Source organism: Pongo pygmaeus, chromosome 11, assembly GCF_028885625.2.
Source record: "Pongo pygmaeus isolate AG05252 chromosome 11, NHGRI_mPonPyg2-v2.0_pri, whole genome shotgun sequence".
Lineage (NCBI taxonomy): Eukaryota > Metazoa > Chordata > Mammalia > Primates > Hominidae > Pongo > Pongo pygmaeus.
Window position 1 is genome coordinate 14,027,571 of NC_072384.2, and position 18,362 is coordinate 14,045,932.

General features: G+C 49.0%; 1 protein-coding gene across 1 annotated transcript; it reads right to left on the bottom strand.

Annotated features, from left to right (window-relative positions):
- Window positions 1-630: 630 nt before the first annotated feature.
- Window positions 631-7,831, bottom strand: LOC129032082 (tubulin alpha-3 chain). The gene is made up of 5 exons (XM_054479080.1): window positions 7,366-7,831; window positions 5,174-5,396; window positions 4,107-4,255; window positions 2,815-3,495; window positions 631-1,013 (listed from the first exon to the last, which is right to left on the bottom strand). Exons 1-5 carry the CDS (start codon window positions 7,366-7,368, stop codon window positions 717-719), a joined length of 1,353 nt encoding a protein of 450 aa, XP_054335055.1. The 5' UTR covers window positions 7,369-7,831; the 3' UTR covers window positions 631-716.
- Between the last annotated feature and the right edge of the window lie 10,531 nt (window positions 7,832-18,362).

Sequence of the window (18,362 nt, forward strand, 5' to 3'; positions counted from 1 at the left end):
ATTTTGTTGTATTTTTAGTAGAGACGGGGTTTCACCGTGTTAGCCAGGATGGTCTCTATCTCCCACCTCATGGGAGGTTTTCTACCAATACAGTTGAGAGTGCTGAGGGACAGGGTGGCTGTGTGTGCACACAGAGGGCAAACGCTGCCTTCCAGGTTACCGTGGGGCACTGGGGTCAGCATGGGTGTGTTGTGACCTTCTGTGGGTCACGAATGCTGTGCGGAACTCGGTTAATATTCTTTCCCCCTCTAAAATGTCCTGACCTTACGTATTTGACCCACAGCTTTAGAGACTTCATGGACAAGCCCCATCCACAGACCTCCAACACTTTTAGTCTCCCTTTTAGCCAGCATGACCCATCAATAAAGAAGCCCGAAAAATCGCAAATTCAGTTGAAAACCCTGACTCTGCTTTCCTAGAATTGAGGACATCTATACATTGAACGCCTGGCTTTGAAGAAACACTGTTTTCCCCTGGTCAGGTTACTTCCGTGGCAGCTGCTTATGTACAGTCCTGCTGCACCCAACCCCAAGCCAGCAGGGCAGGCTGGCACCCCACCGCTGTCCACGCAGGCTCTGGGGTCCCACCGGCTCCTGTAGGCAGAGGTAAGCTGCACGACACACAGAGGTCTTGATTTTATACAGAACCTTTAATTGCAAACAACTTGAAAGCAGCCATCCTGGAGGTGGCAGGAGAGAACTCACCACACCCTCCCCTCAGTATTCTTCGCCTTCTTCAGCCTCAGCTTCCACTGAATCCACGCCCACCTCTTCATAATCCTTCTCTAGAGCTGCCAGGTCCTCGCGGGCCTCAGAGAACTCTCCCTCTTCCATGCCTTCACCCACGTACCAGTGCACAAAGGCCCGCTTGGCATACATGAGATCGAACTTATGGTCCAGGCGGGCCCAGGCCTCTGCGATGGCCGTGGTGTTGCTCAGCATGCACACGGCCCGCTGCACCTTCGCCAGGTCTCCCCCGGGGACCACTGTGGGGGGCTGGTAGTTAATGCCCACCTGCCGGAGAAGGGAAAGAAAGCAGTCCGTGAAGCTTATATCAAACCTAGAAATGGTAGCTACTTTTCCTCAAACAGAAGACACCCCGTAGGTGACAAGGAGAATGCTCAGTTCACCTCACAAACGTCACTAAGCCCTTCTCTGCGCCAGGCAGGGTGATAGTTCCAGACAAGGAATAGAGAAAGGAACCTTAGAGGTAGCTACCCTGGTGGGATCCCAAGCTACCTATAGGGCTGTGTCCTGGTACCTGTGACATGTGATAGGTGCCCAGGTGAAGACAGTCTTCCCCCTGAAAATGTATGCTGCTTGTCTTCTTTGTAGATTACAATTAAATTCTGTAGCTAAGCTTTTTCCACCCAGATAGATTCAGAGTACACAACTCTTCCCCATGCTATCACAAGGAACATCATACCCACTTCCGACCCACAAAACAAGCCACTGTGGATATGCAAAGATAGCAAATAATGGGTCAAGAGTCATATGAATGCTGCTACCACAGCAGCAGGAAGTGGTCGAAGTGGTCCATGTGCCTGCCTAAGTAGGGGGTGACATTCCAAGGTAGTAACCAAAGGGGAAGCATTCCAAGTTTCAGAACTCAGGAATAACATGACTTGAGGTCCTGGCAGCAGTGCACAGGGTCAACTAGAGCAGGGATCAGCAAACTTGTTCTATAAATGACAACATCAGGCAAGGTGTGGTGGCTCAAGCCTGTGACCCCAGCACTTTGGGAGACTGAGGCGGGCAGATCACGTGAGGCCAGGGGTTTGAGACCAGCCTGGCCAGCATGGCGAAACCCCATCTCTACTAGAAATACAAATATTAGCTGGGTGCAGTGGCTCATGCCTACACTTGGGATCCAATCCAGCACTCGGGAGGCTAAGGCGGATGGATCACCTGAAGCCAGGAGTTCAAGAACAGCCTGGCCAACAAGGCAAAATCCCATCTCTACTAAAAATACAAAAATTAGCCAGGCGTGGTGGCAGGTGCCTGTAATCCCAGCTACTTGGGAGGCTGAGGCAGAGAACTGCTTGAACCCAGGAGGTGGAGGTTGCAGTGAGTCAAGATCACGCCACTGCATTCCAACCTGGGTGACAGAGCAAAACTGTCTCAAAAAAAAAAAAAAAAAATTACTCGGGCATGGTGGTGCATGTCTGTGGTCCCAGCTACTTGGGAGGCTGAGGTGAGAGAATTGCTGGAGCCTGGGAGGCAGAGGTTGCAGTGAGCCAAGATCACGCTACTACAGCCTGAGGGACAAAGCAAGACCCTGTTTCAAAAAATAAATAAATAAATAAAGCTCACCACAGATATATAGTGTGATGACTCACAAAGGGAGTTCAAAAGACATCACTGAGCTGGGTGCAGTGGCTCACAACTGTAATCCCAGCACTTTGGGAGGCTGAGGCAGGCAGATCACCTGAGGTCAGGAGTTCAAGACCAACCTGGCCAACATGGCGAAACCCTGTCTCTACTAAAAATACAAAAATTAGCCGGGCGTGGTGGCGGGTACCTGTAATCCCAGCTACTTGGGAGGGTGAGGCCGGAGAATTGCTTGAACCCGGGAGGCAGTGGTTGCAGTTAGCTGAGGTCGCACCACTGCACTCCAGCCTGGTCGACAGAGCAAGGCTGTCTCAAAAAAAAAAAAAATAACTGAATCAATTATCAACTCTGGTTCACTAATTGATGCCCACATGCCTAGCCCATGGAACAGGGATAGTCTCCCCAAAGGATGCGGGCCTTCAGGGCCAGTGTTATTTTGTGCGTCTGCTGCTTGCTGAAAGGCCTCCACATCACCCAGTCATACCTTAAATCCAGTCGGGCACCAATCCACAAACTGGATAGTGCGCTTGGTCTTGATGGTGGCAATGGCCGCGTTAACATCTTTGGGGACTACGTCTCCCCTGTACAACATGCAGCAGGCCATGTACTTGCCATGGCGAGGGTCACACTTGACCATCTGATTGGCTGGCTCGAAGCAGGCATTGGTGATCTCGGCCACAGACAGCTGCTCGTGGTAGGCCTTCTCGGCTGAGATGACTGGGGCGTAGGTGGCCAGGGGGAAGTGGATGCGGGGGTATGGCACTAGGTTGGTCTGGAATTCCGTCAAGTCCACATTCAGGGCCCCGTCGAATCGCAGGGAGGCCGTGATGGAGGACACGATCTGCCCAATCAGACGATTGAGGTTGGTGTACGTGGGACGTTCAATGTCCAGATTGCGCCGACATATGTCATAGATGGCTTCGTTGTCGACCATGAAGGCACAGTCAGAATGTTCCAGGGTCGTGTGGGTGGTCAGGATGGAGTTGTAGGGCTCCACCACGGCTGTGGAGACCTGGGGGGCTGGGTAAATGGCAAACTCTAGCTTGGACTTCTTGCCGTAATCCACTGAGAGCCGCTCCATGAGCAGAGATGCGAACCCAGAGCCAGTGCCACCCCCAAAGCTGTGGAAGATGAGGAAGCCCTGCAGTCCTGTGCACAGATCCGCCTGAAAGAAACCAGACAAAGTGAGCCAATGCCCATGGAAGCCACACCACCAACCTCCAACAAGCCAGGGCCACTTCTCTTTGCCTCTAAAGAGTTGATATGGATTCAAATCATCCATAATAAACACGCAGTACACTTTGAAGCAAAGAAAAGCAAAGATCTATGGACAAATCGCCATTGCAGACTCAGTAGGACTCAAGATGCTGGTCTAAGTTTTTGTTTGTTTGTTTGAGACGGAATCTTGCTCTGTTGCCCAGGCTAGAGTGCAGTGGTGCAATCTCAGCACACTGCAACCTCCGCCTTCCGGGTTCAAGCAATTCTCCTGCCTCAGCCTCTCAAGTAGCTGGGAGTACAGGTGTGTGCCACCATACCCAGCTAATTTTTGTATTTTTAGTAGACATAGAGTTTCACCATGTAGGCCAGGCTGGTCTCAAACTCCTGACCTCAGGTAATCCACCTACTTTAGCCTCCCAAAGTGCTGGGATTACACGTGTGAGCCACCGTGCCCGGCCAAGATGCTGGTCTAAGTGTTGATAAAATGACCTCCCTTTCACATTCCAAGAACTACCCTCCCATGCAAGACAATGGCCACATGAAACCTTCTCTTCTTACCAGTTTGCGGATCCGGTCCAGGACTAGGTCAACAATCTCCTTGCCGATGGTGTAATGGCCCCTGGCGTAATTATTGGCTGCATCTTCCTTCCCGGTGATCAGCTGCTCCGGGTGGAAGAGCTGCCTGTAGGTCCCTGTGCGCACTTCATCTACAAAAGAGACAGTGTGTGCTGTGAATTTTTAAGGCCTGTACTCACCAAGATGGACACATTCCAGGACTGTGCACTTCTACAGAGTACATGCTGTTCAAAGTACATGACCTACATGTCATAGGTCAACAGTGGCAGTGTCTGGTAGAAAATGTCTCTGTGTGATAACCAAACTGCATATGCAATTTATGACTCTACGAAGTTAAACTCAGCTTGTGGTATAAATGTCAGCACGACCAGTTCCCAGTGAAAGGAAATAAGCTCTTGCACTCCTACGCAGGTACATAATTCTTTCCTACGTGTAGCTACATCAAAGGCTATAAGTTAAAAACTCTTACAACCTGGGCAGTCACCAGGTCAGTGTGACTTCTGCAGGGCAGTCCCATCAGGGCACCGTGGATGACCTGGGTCCCACAGGCTTTCAGGTGATGCTGTCATCTCCTGGGGGGCCGCTGAAAGGTGCTGCCTCTTTGTAGCTCTCCTTGGAAACTAACTCAGGCTGCTAATCTGAAGGAAGCAAATGACTGTTCTGTACTTACCTTCTATGCCTAAGATGGAGGTCAAGACTCTCGTGCACCAGCATAAGAGAGTACACAGCATTCGGGAGGGAACCAATGCCACTGCACCCTGCAGGCAGGGCCACCTGGCCAGGGCTGAGGCAGCCACAAGGGAATCTCTTCACAGCCCATCTTACTGCTGGCAAAGCAGCTTTTCCCTGTAGGTCAGGTTTTCCTAAATGAGGAGTCGAGTCTCACAGACACTTTCATCACGAACCTTTCAGTTTCTCTCCTAACAATGCCATGGGCGTATGCCTGTCTATCCCATCCTTTCAGCAGGATTCAAAGGAGCCCACACAGGGCTTTACCAATGCTCTCCCACCCTCTCAGGAAAGCTGCCATCCAGTGCCCAGGTACCTACCGACCACAGTGGGCTCCAGGTCCACAAACACTGCTCTGGGCACGTGCTTGCCAGCTCCAGTCTCACTGAAGAACGTGTTGAAGGAGTCATCCCCGCCACCAATGGTTTTATCACTTGGCATTTGACCATCGGGCTGAATTCCATGTTCAAGGCAGTAGAGTTCCCAGCAGGCATTGCCGATCTGGACACCCGCCTGCCCCACGTGGATAGAGATACACTCGCGCTGTGAACCGGAACATAAATGTGAACCCATTCATTTCAAGGCAACTTGAAACTATATGGCATGCAAAATATTCTAATTTAATATTTATATAGTGCTTCAGTATCTGGCGCTTTCACAATTGATATTTCCTAGGAGGGTTAGGTGACTGATCCCTTTATCCCTGTGAAAACTAACTTGCTGTAAACCATACTAGCTACTAAGTTCTAGAGGTAGCCCTAGAACCTGTTTGCCACTACACAAAAATTAGGTTATTTTAAAACTTGGAAGCCATGTAATGTCAATAATCAACCCCACATTATAGCCAGTCGCAGTAATTCTCTGAAGAATATATAGCAGTTTTTGATTATGTCCTGATCAAAGGATAAGGTAGTTGGGTTGGGTAAGGAAATACAGAGTAGGTCCCAGGTCACCATGGTCCAAGCCCAGGTGCTCAGTGTGTGTCCTCTCTCTGCCCCCCAGATCTACCCCCTCCATCATTCACCACCTGCTCTGTGCTCTAGAAGGCTGACCCTTGAGAACAGCATCAGAGGCCTTCCTCGCCCTCTGGCTTCTTGCTGGTTTGGTCAATGGCAGGCATCAGTGGGATACTGGGGAGCTGGAGGAAAGCAGCACCAGGGTACTCCCTCCTTGGCCCCTTCCTGCCCAACTGCTGTGGGTGACCTGAATCCCTCTCAAGGCCACACTTTTGGCAGGTTGCCCTCTTCATAAAACTACCCTCTCAATTTCTTGTAACCACTCCCTCTCTCTACCCCTTGAAGCCTACGGGTGTAATGGCTCCCAGACGTCATCAGTGCTGGGACACTGCACTGCCCTTTGGTGATTTCTTTAAACCCTGCCAAGCCGGGTGTGGTGGCTCATTCCTGTAATCCCAGCACTTTGGAAGGCTGAGGCGAGAGGATCGCTTGGGACCAGTTTGAGACCAGCCTGGGTAACACAGTGAGTCCCTGTCCCTATGAAAAATTTACAAATTAGCCAGGTGTGGTGGCACACACCTGTAGTACCAGCTACTCAGAAGGCTAGGCCGGGAGGACTGCTGGAAGCCAGGGGTTCAAGGCTGCAGGGAGCCGTGATCCTGCAACTGTGTTCCAGCCTGGGCAACAGAGCATTTGTTGAGTGCTGTTTCAAAAAAAAAAAGAAAAGAAAAAGAAAGGAAAAAAGGATAACTGACAAACCACAGCTATTCAGACTTGGGACTTGGGAATCTGTTATGTTAATGGGTTGCTTTTCTTGTTTGGTTTTTTGAGGCAGGGTATCTGTGGCCCAGGCTGGAGTGCAGTGGCGCCATCACGACTCACTGCAGCCTCAAAGTTCCAGGCTTGGCTGATCCTCCCACCTCAGCCTCCCGAGTAGCTGGAACCACAGACCTGCATCACCATGCCCGGGTAATTTTTGTATTTTTTTGTAGAGACTGTGTTTCGCCATGTTGGTCGGGCTGATCTTGAACTCCAGACATCAGGTGATCCGCCCGCCTCCACCTCCCCAAGGGCTGGGATTCCAGGCGTGAGCCGCCGCGCCTGGCCTAACGGTTGCCTTTAGGTGGACGAGGCAATGTTGCAGCAGCGTCTGAGCCTTAATTCCTCATCCGACCAATGTCCACAGCCCCAACCCCGTCAGCGAAGGCTCCTGGGGCTCCTCAGTCGTTTCCAGTAGCACAAAGACGTGTGAAGCAGGAGCAGCGCCCTCCCGTCGTCGGGAGGCGACACCACTATTTGCTCTCTGGGGGACGGGACACCGTCAATGGTCCCCGTCCACTAAAGGCCGGCAGCTTCATCTAAAACAAAAGCCGCCGTCCCTGCCCTGGGACCCGCAGATCCAGGAGACGATCCCGTGTCCTCCTGTCTCGCACTAGACCCTGCGTCCTTCTCTGGCCTCCTCTCAGCGCCCAGGCCCGCAACAACGTCCCTCTGTCCACCCGAGGCCAACTTCGTCTGCCTGGGCATCTGCGGGGCGGGAGTGACCCGGGCCTTACCATGGCGAACTCCGCTGCTTCAGCCCAACGCTACTTCCTGACCTCAACCGGCTGCCACAGCTGCTGAGCGCCCAACTGCAACCTCCTGCCCGCGCGCGCTGCACAGGGATTGGCCTGCCGGTGCGAGGCTGCTATTGGCTCAGAGTTCCTCGGAGGCGGGCCGGGGGCCGGGTCCCAGTTCTGATTGGTCCTTGCTCAACACGTGTAGTGGGGACGCTCTCTGATTGGATGCAGGATTGGCGGGAAGGCAGCGGGGTCATCAAAGGCTGCGCGGTTGCTGAGGCATTTCCGGGGTGTCTTCTGACCAGGGTTGGGACTGCTACTGCGCTGCCTCTGTGGGTTGCGGAACATTGCCTTGCTCCCAGTGTGCCACTGCCCCCTCCCTGATTGCCCCAGGTCTGCTCCTCTCCCTGCCTAATTCAGATCTTTGCAAACAAGGCCGCCTCTGAGAGGCCTTCCCGCCATCTACCCAAGTCACAGCAGCACCGCAATTATCCCCCTCTTCCCTGTTCCCACCCAGCACCCGGGAAATGGCAGGATTCAATCACTTTTGTGACCCAAAAGGAGAAAACGGGCCGGGCGCGATGGCTAACGCCTGCAATCCCAGCACTTTGGGAGGCCGAGGCGGGTGGATCACCTGAAGTCAAGAGTTCCCGAGACCAGCCTGGCCAATATGGTGAAAACCCGTCTCCACTAAAAATACAAAAATTACCCGGGCTGGTGGTAGGCACTTGTAATCCCAGCTACACGGGAGGCTGAGGTAGGAGAATCGTTTGAACCTGGGAGGCAGTTGTTGCAGTGAGCCGAGATTGGGCCACAGCACACTCCAGCCTGGGCAACAGAGCCAGACTCCGTCTCAAAAAAAAAAAAAAAAAAAGAAGAAGAAGAAAGGAGGCAAAATTAACGTAAGTGGAGAGGTTGGGCCAGGCACACCGGCTCATGCCTGTAATTCCAGTGCTTTGGGAGGCCACGGCAGGAGGATTGCTTCAGGTCAGGAGTGCGAGACCAGCCTGGGCAACGTGGTGAGTCCCACCTTGCCCGTTTCTACAAAAAATACAAAAAATAAAATTAGCAAGGCATGGTGGGGCGCGCCTGTAATCCCAGCTACTTAGGAGGCTGAGGCAGGAGAATCCCTTGAACCCGGGAGGCAGAGGTTGCAGTGAGCTGAGATCACGCCACTGCACTCAACCCTGGGCGACAAGAGCGAAACTCCATCTTGAAAAAAAAATAGAGTTTATTTGGGCCAAGTTTGAGAAGTGCAACCCTGGAGATGCAAGTTGTCTTAATATATTGGCAGCAGTTATAAGTGGGTTTTTAAAGGAAAAGAAGAGGCAGTTCCTAAGTTGTTTACCAAGAATTTTGAAATTAGAGAGGAAGTCTTGCTGTGTTGTCCAGGCTAGTCTTGAACTCCTGACCTGAAGGGATCCTCCCACCTCAGTTGGCCTAGCCTGAGGAATTTATATTAAAATAACGTAAGCTATTTATTGGGTCAGGCGTGGTGGCTCACGCCTGTAATCCCAGCACTTTGGGAGGCCAAGGTAGGTGGATCACTTGAGGTCAGGAGTTCGAGACCAGCCTGGCCAACATGATGAAACCTTGTCTCTACTAAACATACAAAAATTAGCCAGGCATGGTGGTGAGCACCTATAGTCCCAGCAACTTGGGAGGCTGAGGTAGGATAATCACTTGAACTTGGGAGGCAGAGTTTGCAGTGAGCCGAGATCATGCCATTGCACTCCAGCCTGGGCAATAGAGTGAAACTCCATCTCAAAAAAAAAAAAAAAAAAAAAGAAGGCAGGGCATGGTGGCTCACGCCTGTAATCCCAGCACTTTGGGAGCCCAAGGCAGGCGGATCACGAGGTCAGGAGATCGAGACCATCCTGGCTAACACGGTGAAACCTCGTCTCTACTAAAAATACAAAAAATTAGCCGGGCGTGATGGTAGGTGCCTGTAGTCCCAGCTACTCTGGATGCTGAGGCAGGAGGATGGCATGAACCCGGGAGGTGGAGCTTGCAGTGAGCCAAGATAGCACACTGCACTCCAGCCTGGGCAACACAGCAAGACTCTGTCTCAAAAAAAAAAAAAAAAAAAAAAAAAAAAGCTATTTATTGTCTCTACATTGTCTACATTGTCTTTCATATCACAAATTCCAGGAACAGGAAGATAATGGGTTGAGCTAGTCAGGAACAAAATGCCTTTAAACAGTCACCCCAGGGCATGAGTACAAGGCGTGTGACTGAAGTCCATATTCCTGTCTCTCTGGGCCTGATAAATTCTGCACACCTCACATAACTCACAGTGCTGTGAACACTTTTTCTTTTCTTATTTCTTTAGTGAGAGGGAGTGGGTTTATGGCCAACAGGAAAGGGGAAGGCACACCCCTGTCCCGGGAAGAGCAGAGTCGGGACCCAATACCCATTTTGGAGGAGTTTGGAACAGTCACCTGATTCTTCCTTTTAATTTATTTATTTTTTTGACATCGGTTCTCACTATGTTGACCAGGCTGGACTCAAATTCCTGGGCTCAAGTGATCCCCAAGCCTCAGCCTTCCTTGTAGGCTGGGACTACAGGTGTGTGATTCTTCCCAGTTTGATTCTTCCATCCCTAAAGATCATCTTAGTGTGTATTCAGTTCTGGGAAAAGCCCTGGAGGAGACGTGCTGGCTTACCCCCAGCTCATCACCAGGATGCAGCATCCCATCATGGCATCTCCCTGGAGGGTGGCCAGCAGGCCCTTAACTTTCCCTCCTGAGCGGAGAGCAGAGAAGAGAGAGGGAGCTCCCCCGGTGGGATGGGACTCACGAGGTCCAGGAGTTGAGACTTTTCTGTGGCCTTTGGGGACCTCTGAACAGTGCAATCAGGTCTTCCTTTAGAAAGATGCTTTGGCAAAAGGCGGAGGGGCAGGGACAGAGTTCTGCGGACAGCCGGGAAAATCAGAGGCAGCCACTGGCCCCCTGCCTCTTCTCCCCAGGAGGCAGGTAATCCTTCTGTATTAGCCCCAGGCACCCTAAAAAAATACCACTGACTGAGTGGCTTAAACAACAGGGTTTTATTTTCTCACAGTTCTGGAGGCTAAAAGCCCCAGAGGCCTCTCTTCCTGGTTTGCACGCAGCCACCTTCTCACCATGTCCTCCCACAGGGAGGTAGCACCCAAGCTCTCTGGTCTCTTAAAAGGACACGAATCCTGTTGGATCAGGGCCCACCCTTATGACCTCACTTAACCTTCATCATCTCCTTATAGGCCCTGTCCCCAACTACAGTCACATTGGGGATTAGAGCTTCAGCGTCTAATATTGGCAGTGGGGGTACACCATTCAGTCCATAGCCCCCCCTTCCTCAGGGCTCCAACCACATCATGCACAGAACTCAGCTGTAGCCCACATTACACGGTGCTCTTCAGTCCAGCCATGCATCCTTCAGCGGCTGGGATACGTTCTCGACAATGCAGGTAATTTCATTGATGTGAGAACATCACAGAGTGTTCTTAGACCAACCAAGGTGGTGCAGCCTACTGCACACCTAGGCCACATGGTATAGCATATTGCCCCTTGGCTACAGACCTGTGCAGCAAGGATTTATGTATCTAAACACAGAAAAGCTATGGGAAAAATACGGTATTATAACTTTATGGAACCACTGTTATATATATGCTGTCCGTTGTTGACCGAAACATCATTATATGCTACATGACTGCAATATTTATTTTTCTGAATATAAAAGTAACACATATTCCCAGTAGAGAGTGTAGAAAATTAGCAACAAACTGTTTATTCTACTGTAAATGGCAAAAGAAAAATTGAGCCTTGGACATGCCCATTTTTACTGTAAGTTATGGTTCCATAACTGACTTGTAGTAAACAGTGTTTCTGGTCCCTAAGTATTGCTGCCTTGTGTATTTTATTTAGTATACAGCACTAAAAAAAGAGTCCTGTGAATTATTAAGTCATTTCAATAAGTCAGCTAACAACGTTAACGTATAGTTGCTACACAGAAAGGAACACAAATTATTTCCTCTTTTGCTCATATTCAAACAGGCTTGAGTGACAACTTGAGGACAAGGCGGCGCCTTGACAAGATTTCACACAGCAGCTACGGGGGCCAGAGAAGCAGCACTGCATGGTGTGGCAGGAGGAGGACCTGCACAAGGTAGGCAGCTCGGTTCTGGGTGAGAAAGGCTTAAGAGGCTTTGCAGAGTTTTGTAAGGTTCAGTTCATACAGATGTTTAAACACCTCCTTGGGACTCCCGCTCATGGACTGTCCCTGCTGCATGCAGGACACCAGGGCCAAGCCTGGTTCTAGGGCCCCTGCTGTGCCCAGTTGCTACACAGCCCATGTCAGCTAGCTGGGCTTGGCTCCCTGCCATGGGTGCCTTTCAGCGTGCTGCCTGCAGCAGGCACCCATTTCACAGTCATCATCTGCCATCTCCAGTTCAACCCCGCAAAGTAAGCAACAACTCCCCCACCCCGCCCATTCTGAATGAGGAACGATGTCCAGAGGGCACTGTGTTATCTGCAGTGACACGCTGCGCCTGACACCAGTGACCTCGCCCTTCTCTCTACACCATGCCCCCTGCTCTTAGAAGGGGCATCTTAGTAATGACAGGGAACTGCAAAAGAGGACATATGTTAAAATGTGGCCATAACTCCTTTTAAATTTGGTTTTTAGTAAGATGCATGAACTTTATATTCAAATGTCGTTAAGTATAGTAATAACACAATTAGGTTCTTTTTTCTTTTCCTTTTTTCTTTTTTTTTTTTTGAGACAGAGTCTCTCTGTGTCACCAGGCTGCAGTCATGCAATCTCAGTTCACTGCATAGGCTCTGTTTTCTAAAATACATTCATGTATACACTGAAGTCCTTGGACCTGTAGTTTGTGATCTGTCCTCTAAAATGGGGCATATTTTAAACCCAAATTGCTTCTTAAGATCATCTGTGGTATCATCTTCTTGCGTGACTTGTCTGGGAGTGCAGTGTGGGCTGGGCGGCGTCTCATTGCTTAACACAGTCACAGTGACTCTGAGCTGGACCCAGAGAGGCCTGGGGAGGCCTTTCCTCCCCATGTGGGAGCTGCCCTGCCAGCTTGCTCCAGGTCTCGTCACTTCCAGTCTTAGTCCAGCAAGTGTGACAGTGACTAAACAGCCAGATTGTTGGCCAGATCAGCTGCAGGGAGGTCAGGGTCATCAGTGCAGCAAGTGGTAAGGTTGGGTTGTCAGTGCAGCTGAACTTGTGGTAAGTCCTACTTGTGGCCCTCCACCCAGGGAGTCTTTGATTTAAATCTCTTTCTTCTTAATTTTCTTTTCTTTCTTTTTTAGTTTTTTAAGAGATGAGGTCTCACTATTTTGCCCAGGCGCTGGTCTTGAACTCCTGGGCTCAAGTGATCCTCCCACCTCAGCCTCCCAAAGTGCTGGGATGACAGGCATGAGTGCCTGGCCTGATTTAAATCTTCAGCACTTTGCCTATGTATTTTTTTCTGCTTCTGCTTGTGTTTAAGTAACTAGATTGAGTGCCCAAATGCTTTATTCACCTTTGCAATTGTGTAGAAGACCTCAGGCAGAGATTGGCGTTACAGAGCCAGCTGTCCTGCTGTAAGCTACTCCATGCAGTTGCAGGGTCTTTCTTGATGTGGGGTTGTTGCTCAGCACCTGAGCCCAGGTGGTCTTCCCATTGAATGTTTGGCTGGGGTGAGGTGAGCACAGGGCTTTTTCCAAGCAGGGGATTTCTCCCATCTGTGGCTTTAATCCGTAACCAGCATTGGCTATCACTTGTAACTCTTTAATATAGTGTAAGACTAAATGTCCAGCCTTCCAGACCTTTGTTAAGCAAACATAAAACATCTATTTTTTTTTTCAGCAATTGGCTGAAGGTTCAGAGATATTGAAATCCCAAGCCAAAGAACTGAAAGATGCCCATCAGCAGCAAAAGTTGGCCCTGCAGGAGTTCTTGGAGCTCAATGAGCTCATGGCAGAGCACTACTCCCAGAAGCAGAAGGTGTGGGACAAGGAGGAGGAGATGGAAGTAGCCATGCAGAAAGTTGACACAATGAGGCAGGAGATCTGAAGATCCAAGAAGCTCAGAAAGAGGATGCTATTTAGCCAGGCGTGGTGGCTCACGCCTGTAATCCCAGAACTTTGGGAAGTCGAGGTGGGTGGATGGCCTGAGGTCAGGAGTTTGAGACCAGCCTGGCCAACATGGTGAAACCCCGTCTCTATTAAAAATACAAAAATTAACCAGGCATGGTGGTGGGAGGCTGAGACAGGAGAATTGCTTGAACCTGGGAGGCGGAGGTTACAGTGAGCCAAGATCATGCCACTGCACTCCAGCCTGAGCAACAAGAGCAAAACTCTGTCTCAAAAAAAAAAAAAAAAAAAAAAGGGAGGCAGCTGTTTAGATATTTCAGCGATGGCATTGATTGGACTTTTGTATGACCTTAATAAAACATCTTTGAAAACTTAGGCTGCATTATGTAAATTACTTTAAAATCATCTTAAGTTTTATGTAAACCCAAGTAAGTTGATCTGCCAAGCATTTATTTTGTGTTCATCCCTCAATGTCTATTTGTGAAATTATTAAAAGAGGTTCCTATTCCTAAGTTTTTAAAATTCCCTTTTAAGTAAGTAGAGGGTATTTATGCTGAGCTGTGATATGGCCCAGCTTAATTGAATAAGAGCAACTGCAGTCCATAAAGGGCCAGTGGCAGTAGAAAGGCAAATCATAGTCTAGGACGCTTCAAGCCACTTGCTTTAGACCAGTGCTTCTGAAGCGTCTTGGCCTAAGCACTCCTTTATACTCTTACAAATTATTGGGGATCCCAAAGAGCTTCTACTTATGTAGATTACAGCTCTCAATATGCACCATGGCAGAAATCAAAACTGAGAATTCTTTCAATACAACAAAAACCCATTACATGTTCACGTAACATTTATAATGAAAAGTAACTATTTCTTTAAAAATCTAGTGAGAAGAATGGCATGTTTACATTTTTTTTATTTTAAGATGGAGTCACCCAGGCTGGAGTGCAGTGGCGCAATCTCCGCTCACTGCAGCCTCTACCTCCCGGATTCAAGCGATTCTCGTGCCTCAGCTTCTTGAGTAGCTGGGATTACAAACATGCACCACCATATGCGGCTAATTTTTGTATTTTTAGTAGAGACGGGGTTTCACCATGTTGGCCAGGCTGGTCTCGAACTCCCAACCTCAAGTGATCTGCCCTCCTCAGCCTCCCAAAGTGCTGGGATTACAGGCGTGAGCCACCGCACCCAGCCGCATTTTTATATTTTTTAATGTTTCTTTAATATCTGGCTTAATAGAATGTGCTCGGGTTCTCATGTCTGTTTCTGCACTCAATCTGTTTTGATACACTGTTCCGGATGAAGTACATGAAGAACTCCTGGTTCCCACAGATAGCTAATTAATTATTAAAAGAGGTTCCTGTGGTACTAAGTTTTAAAAATTCCCTTTTCAGTAAGTAGAGGGTATTCATTCTCTGACAATGTCTCAGGATCCCAAGGTTCTCAGCCCACAATTTGAGAACTGCTGCCCTAGGTATTCTGAATGTTCTGCTGTCGATAAGTGACATGTTTTAAGCAATGCTTACTTTAAAATTTGATTAAAGGCCAGGGGCAGTGGCTCACACCTCTACTCCTAGCTCTTTGGGAGGCCGAGGTGGGCCGATCGATTGAGCTCAGGAGTTCAAGACCAGTCTGGGCAACATAGTGAAACCCCATCTCTACCAAAAATACAAAAAATTAGCTGGGTGTGGTGGCATGCACATCTAGTATGAAGTACTCAGGAGGCTTAGTGGGAGGATCACTTGAGCCTGGGAGGTGGAGGTTGCAGTGAGCCGAGATTGTGCCACTGTACTCCAGCCTGGGCGACAGAGTGAGAATCTGTCTCAAAAAAATTCTATTAAAATTTACTTAATGAATCCCACAAATGAGAAGGTCTGAAAGCACATGCACAAGTTCAGGGCTCTTTGCTGTTTAGCCACAAGATATCTGTTTGTTTTCTTCTTAGTTTATTTTGCAACCTAAATATATTTGTAGTTGCAACCAGTTACAACTCAAGTTAATGAAACCCCTAACTAAGGATTCATTCCACATCGGATGCAGTGATACGTTGCCTGGGATTTGCTCTCAAATGGTTTGTGCGTAGGCAGAGATGAAGCAAGCTCAGCTCAAGTTGCTCGCTGTCAGCCGACTACAGTGGCTTGCCTGTAATCCCAGCACTTTGGGAGGCTGAGGTGGGCAGATCACCTGAGGTGGAGTTTGAGATTAGCCTGGCCAACATGGTGAAACCCCATCTCTACTAAAAAAATTACAAAAACTAGCCGGGCGAGGTGGTGTGTGCCTGTAATCCCAGCTAAACTGGAGGCTGAGGCATAAGATTCGCTTGAACCCAGGAGGTGGAGGTTGCAGTGAGCTGAGATCACACCACTGCATCATTCCAGCCTGGGCGACAGAGCAAGACTCTTGTCTAAAAAAAAAAAAAAAAGGGTCCTCTCTCCACTGTCAAAGCTGGGTGCCAGGCACAGGAGGTTCATTACTCTCTCTTCTTCTGTTCTTCTGTGTGTGTCTGAAATTGTCCATTTAAAAAATGAATCAGTGTTCTACAGAAATCAGAAGTACTTGTTTTCACAAATCAGTACCCTTTCTTGAAATCTCATCTCAAAATATCAACTTAAATTCGAATTTAAACTTGTTTTATTACTAACCAACCACTTCAGCTGAGCCCTGCGTGTATTTCTGAAACTTTAATTTGTGATAAGATTTGATAAAGGGTGAAAAAATACAAAGGTCCTTTAAGGTCTTGTTCTCTTACAAGTCCTTTGGGGAAGATCTAATTGGTAAGGCCGTGCTTATTTTGTGTTAATGACAAGTGCATCTTCGTTTTGTAGCTGGAAGCTCAGCTCAAGGACACTGTTGCTGAGGCCTCGGAGTGCAGACTTCGTGAGCACATCGCGGACTTCAAGCAAACAGAAAGTGAGCCTGAAGCCCTCGAGGTGGTGCAGGGTTAGAGTCTTTACTCTTACCCCTGAGACAGAAAGCTCATCCTTGCTGATCCCAGCACGTGGACATTGCCTTGTGTAATGTGCTGGTCCTGGCTGAGCATTACCCAAGGCAGTTCCAGACAAGACAGGGATGTGGAGAGGTGGGGAGGGACCCTGCCTGTTTTCATTTTGATAGCCAAGTGTATTAGTCCGTTCTTGCACTGCTATAAAGAACTACCTGAGGCCGGGCGCGGTGGCCGACGCCTGTAATCTTAGCAGTTTGGGAGACCGAGGCAGGTGGATCACCTGAGGTCAGGAGTTTGAGACCAGCCTGGCCAACATGGTGAAACCCCGTCTCTATTAAAAATACAAAAATTAACCAGGTGTGGTGGTGGGCGCCTGCAATCCCAGCTACTCGGGAGGCTGAAGCAGAAGAATTGCTTGAACCTGGGAGATGGAGGTTGCGGTGAGCCGAGATTGCGCTGCTGCACTCCAGCCTGGGTGACAGAGCAAGACTCCATTTCAAAAAAAAAAAAAGAAAGAAAAAGAACTACATGAGACTGGGTAATTTATTTAAAAAAAAAAAACAGGTTTAATTGGCTCACAGTTCTGCAGGCTGTACAGGCTTCTGTTTCTGGGGAGGCCTCAGGAAACTTAACAATCATAGTGGAAGGGGAAGCAGGCATATCTTACGTGGCCAGAGATGTGCCTGTAATCCCAGCACTTTCGGAGGCTGAGGCAGGAGGATCACGAGATCAGGAGATCGAGACCATTCTGGCTAACACGGTGAAACCCCGTCTCTATTAAAAATACAAAAAATTAGCCGAGCATGGTGGCACGTGCCTGTGGTCCTAGCTACTCAGGAAGCTGAGGAAGGAAAATCACTTGAACCTGGGAGGTAGAGTGAGCCAAGATAGCGCCTCTGCACTCCAGCCTGGGATTACAGAGAAGAGAGAGAGCGGGGAGATGCTACATACCTTTAAACAACCAGATCTCATGAGAACTCCTGACCTCAGGTGATCCACCTGGCTCGGCCTCCCAAAGTGCTGGGATTACAGGCATCAGCCACCACGCCCAACCCTATATTTTAATTTTCAAATGAAGTAATATATTTGGTCTTTTAAATAGGATGTTTTTATTCAGTTAAAAGATGCTAATTAGGCCAGCCCGGTGGCTCACCCCTGTAATCCCAGCACTCTGGGAGGCCAAGGCAGGTGGATCACCTGAGGTCAGGAGTTTGAGACCAGCCTGGCCAACATGGTGAAAACTTGTCTCTACTAAAAATACAAAAATTAGCCAGGCTTGGTGGTGGGTGTCTGTAGTCCCAGCTACTTGGGAGGCTGAGGCAGGAGAATCACTTGAACCTGGGAGGCAGAGGTTGCAGTGAGCCAAGATTGTGCCACTGTACTCCAGCCTGGGCGACAAAGCGAGACTCCATCTTGAACAAAACAAAACAAAAACAAAAACAAAAAAGAATTAATTACCTGAAATCACTAGGTCTATCAGTTTTAGATTTAGATTTGAATTGAAATGTCACTTAAATTAGATACAATTTAAAAATCCATATCATGAACTTAGTTTGGAAAAATCTCATGACAATTAAACTTTCAAAATCTTCAAAAGAACTTCCAGTGTTAATAATGCCAGCATACCACAGGATGCCACATGAATAAGTTACGTAGTGAAATTGTCTCATCTCAGCTTTGTTCCTTGTGGATAAACTCACATGCCAGAGGGTGTGTGGTCAAGGCTGTGAATTACAGGTGAGGCCAAGTGACCTCCCACTGCTGGTGGTCACTGTGACTTGTCAGACTCCACCTGCCCATGCAGTCACCACTTTAGCCAGGGATGCCAAGGGCAGTGGTGCTTGGGTAGGCAGCCAGCTGGGAGTGGAGTGGGGGTCTGTGTACAGACAGGAGGGGTGATAGGATCCAGGAGTAAGAACCACGGGAACCTCTGGGCCAGACAGAGTGCACTTTTTTTTTTCGAGACAGAGTCTCACTCTGTTGCC

Coding starts and splice junctions, on each gene's coding strand:
- LOC129032082 (XM_054479080.1), bottom strand. Junction 3,496..4,106: donor TGGACCGGATCCGCAAACTG/GTAAGAAGAGAA, acceptor GGTTTCTTTCAG/GCGGATCTGTGCACAGGACT. Junction 1,014..2,814: donor GGTGCCCGACTGGATTTAAG/GTATGACTGGGT, acceptor CTTCTCCGGCAG/GTGGGCATTAACTACCAGCC.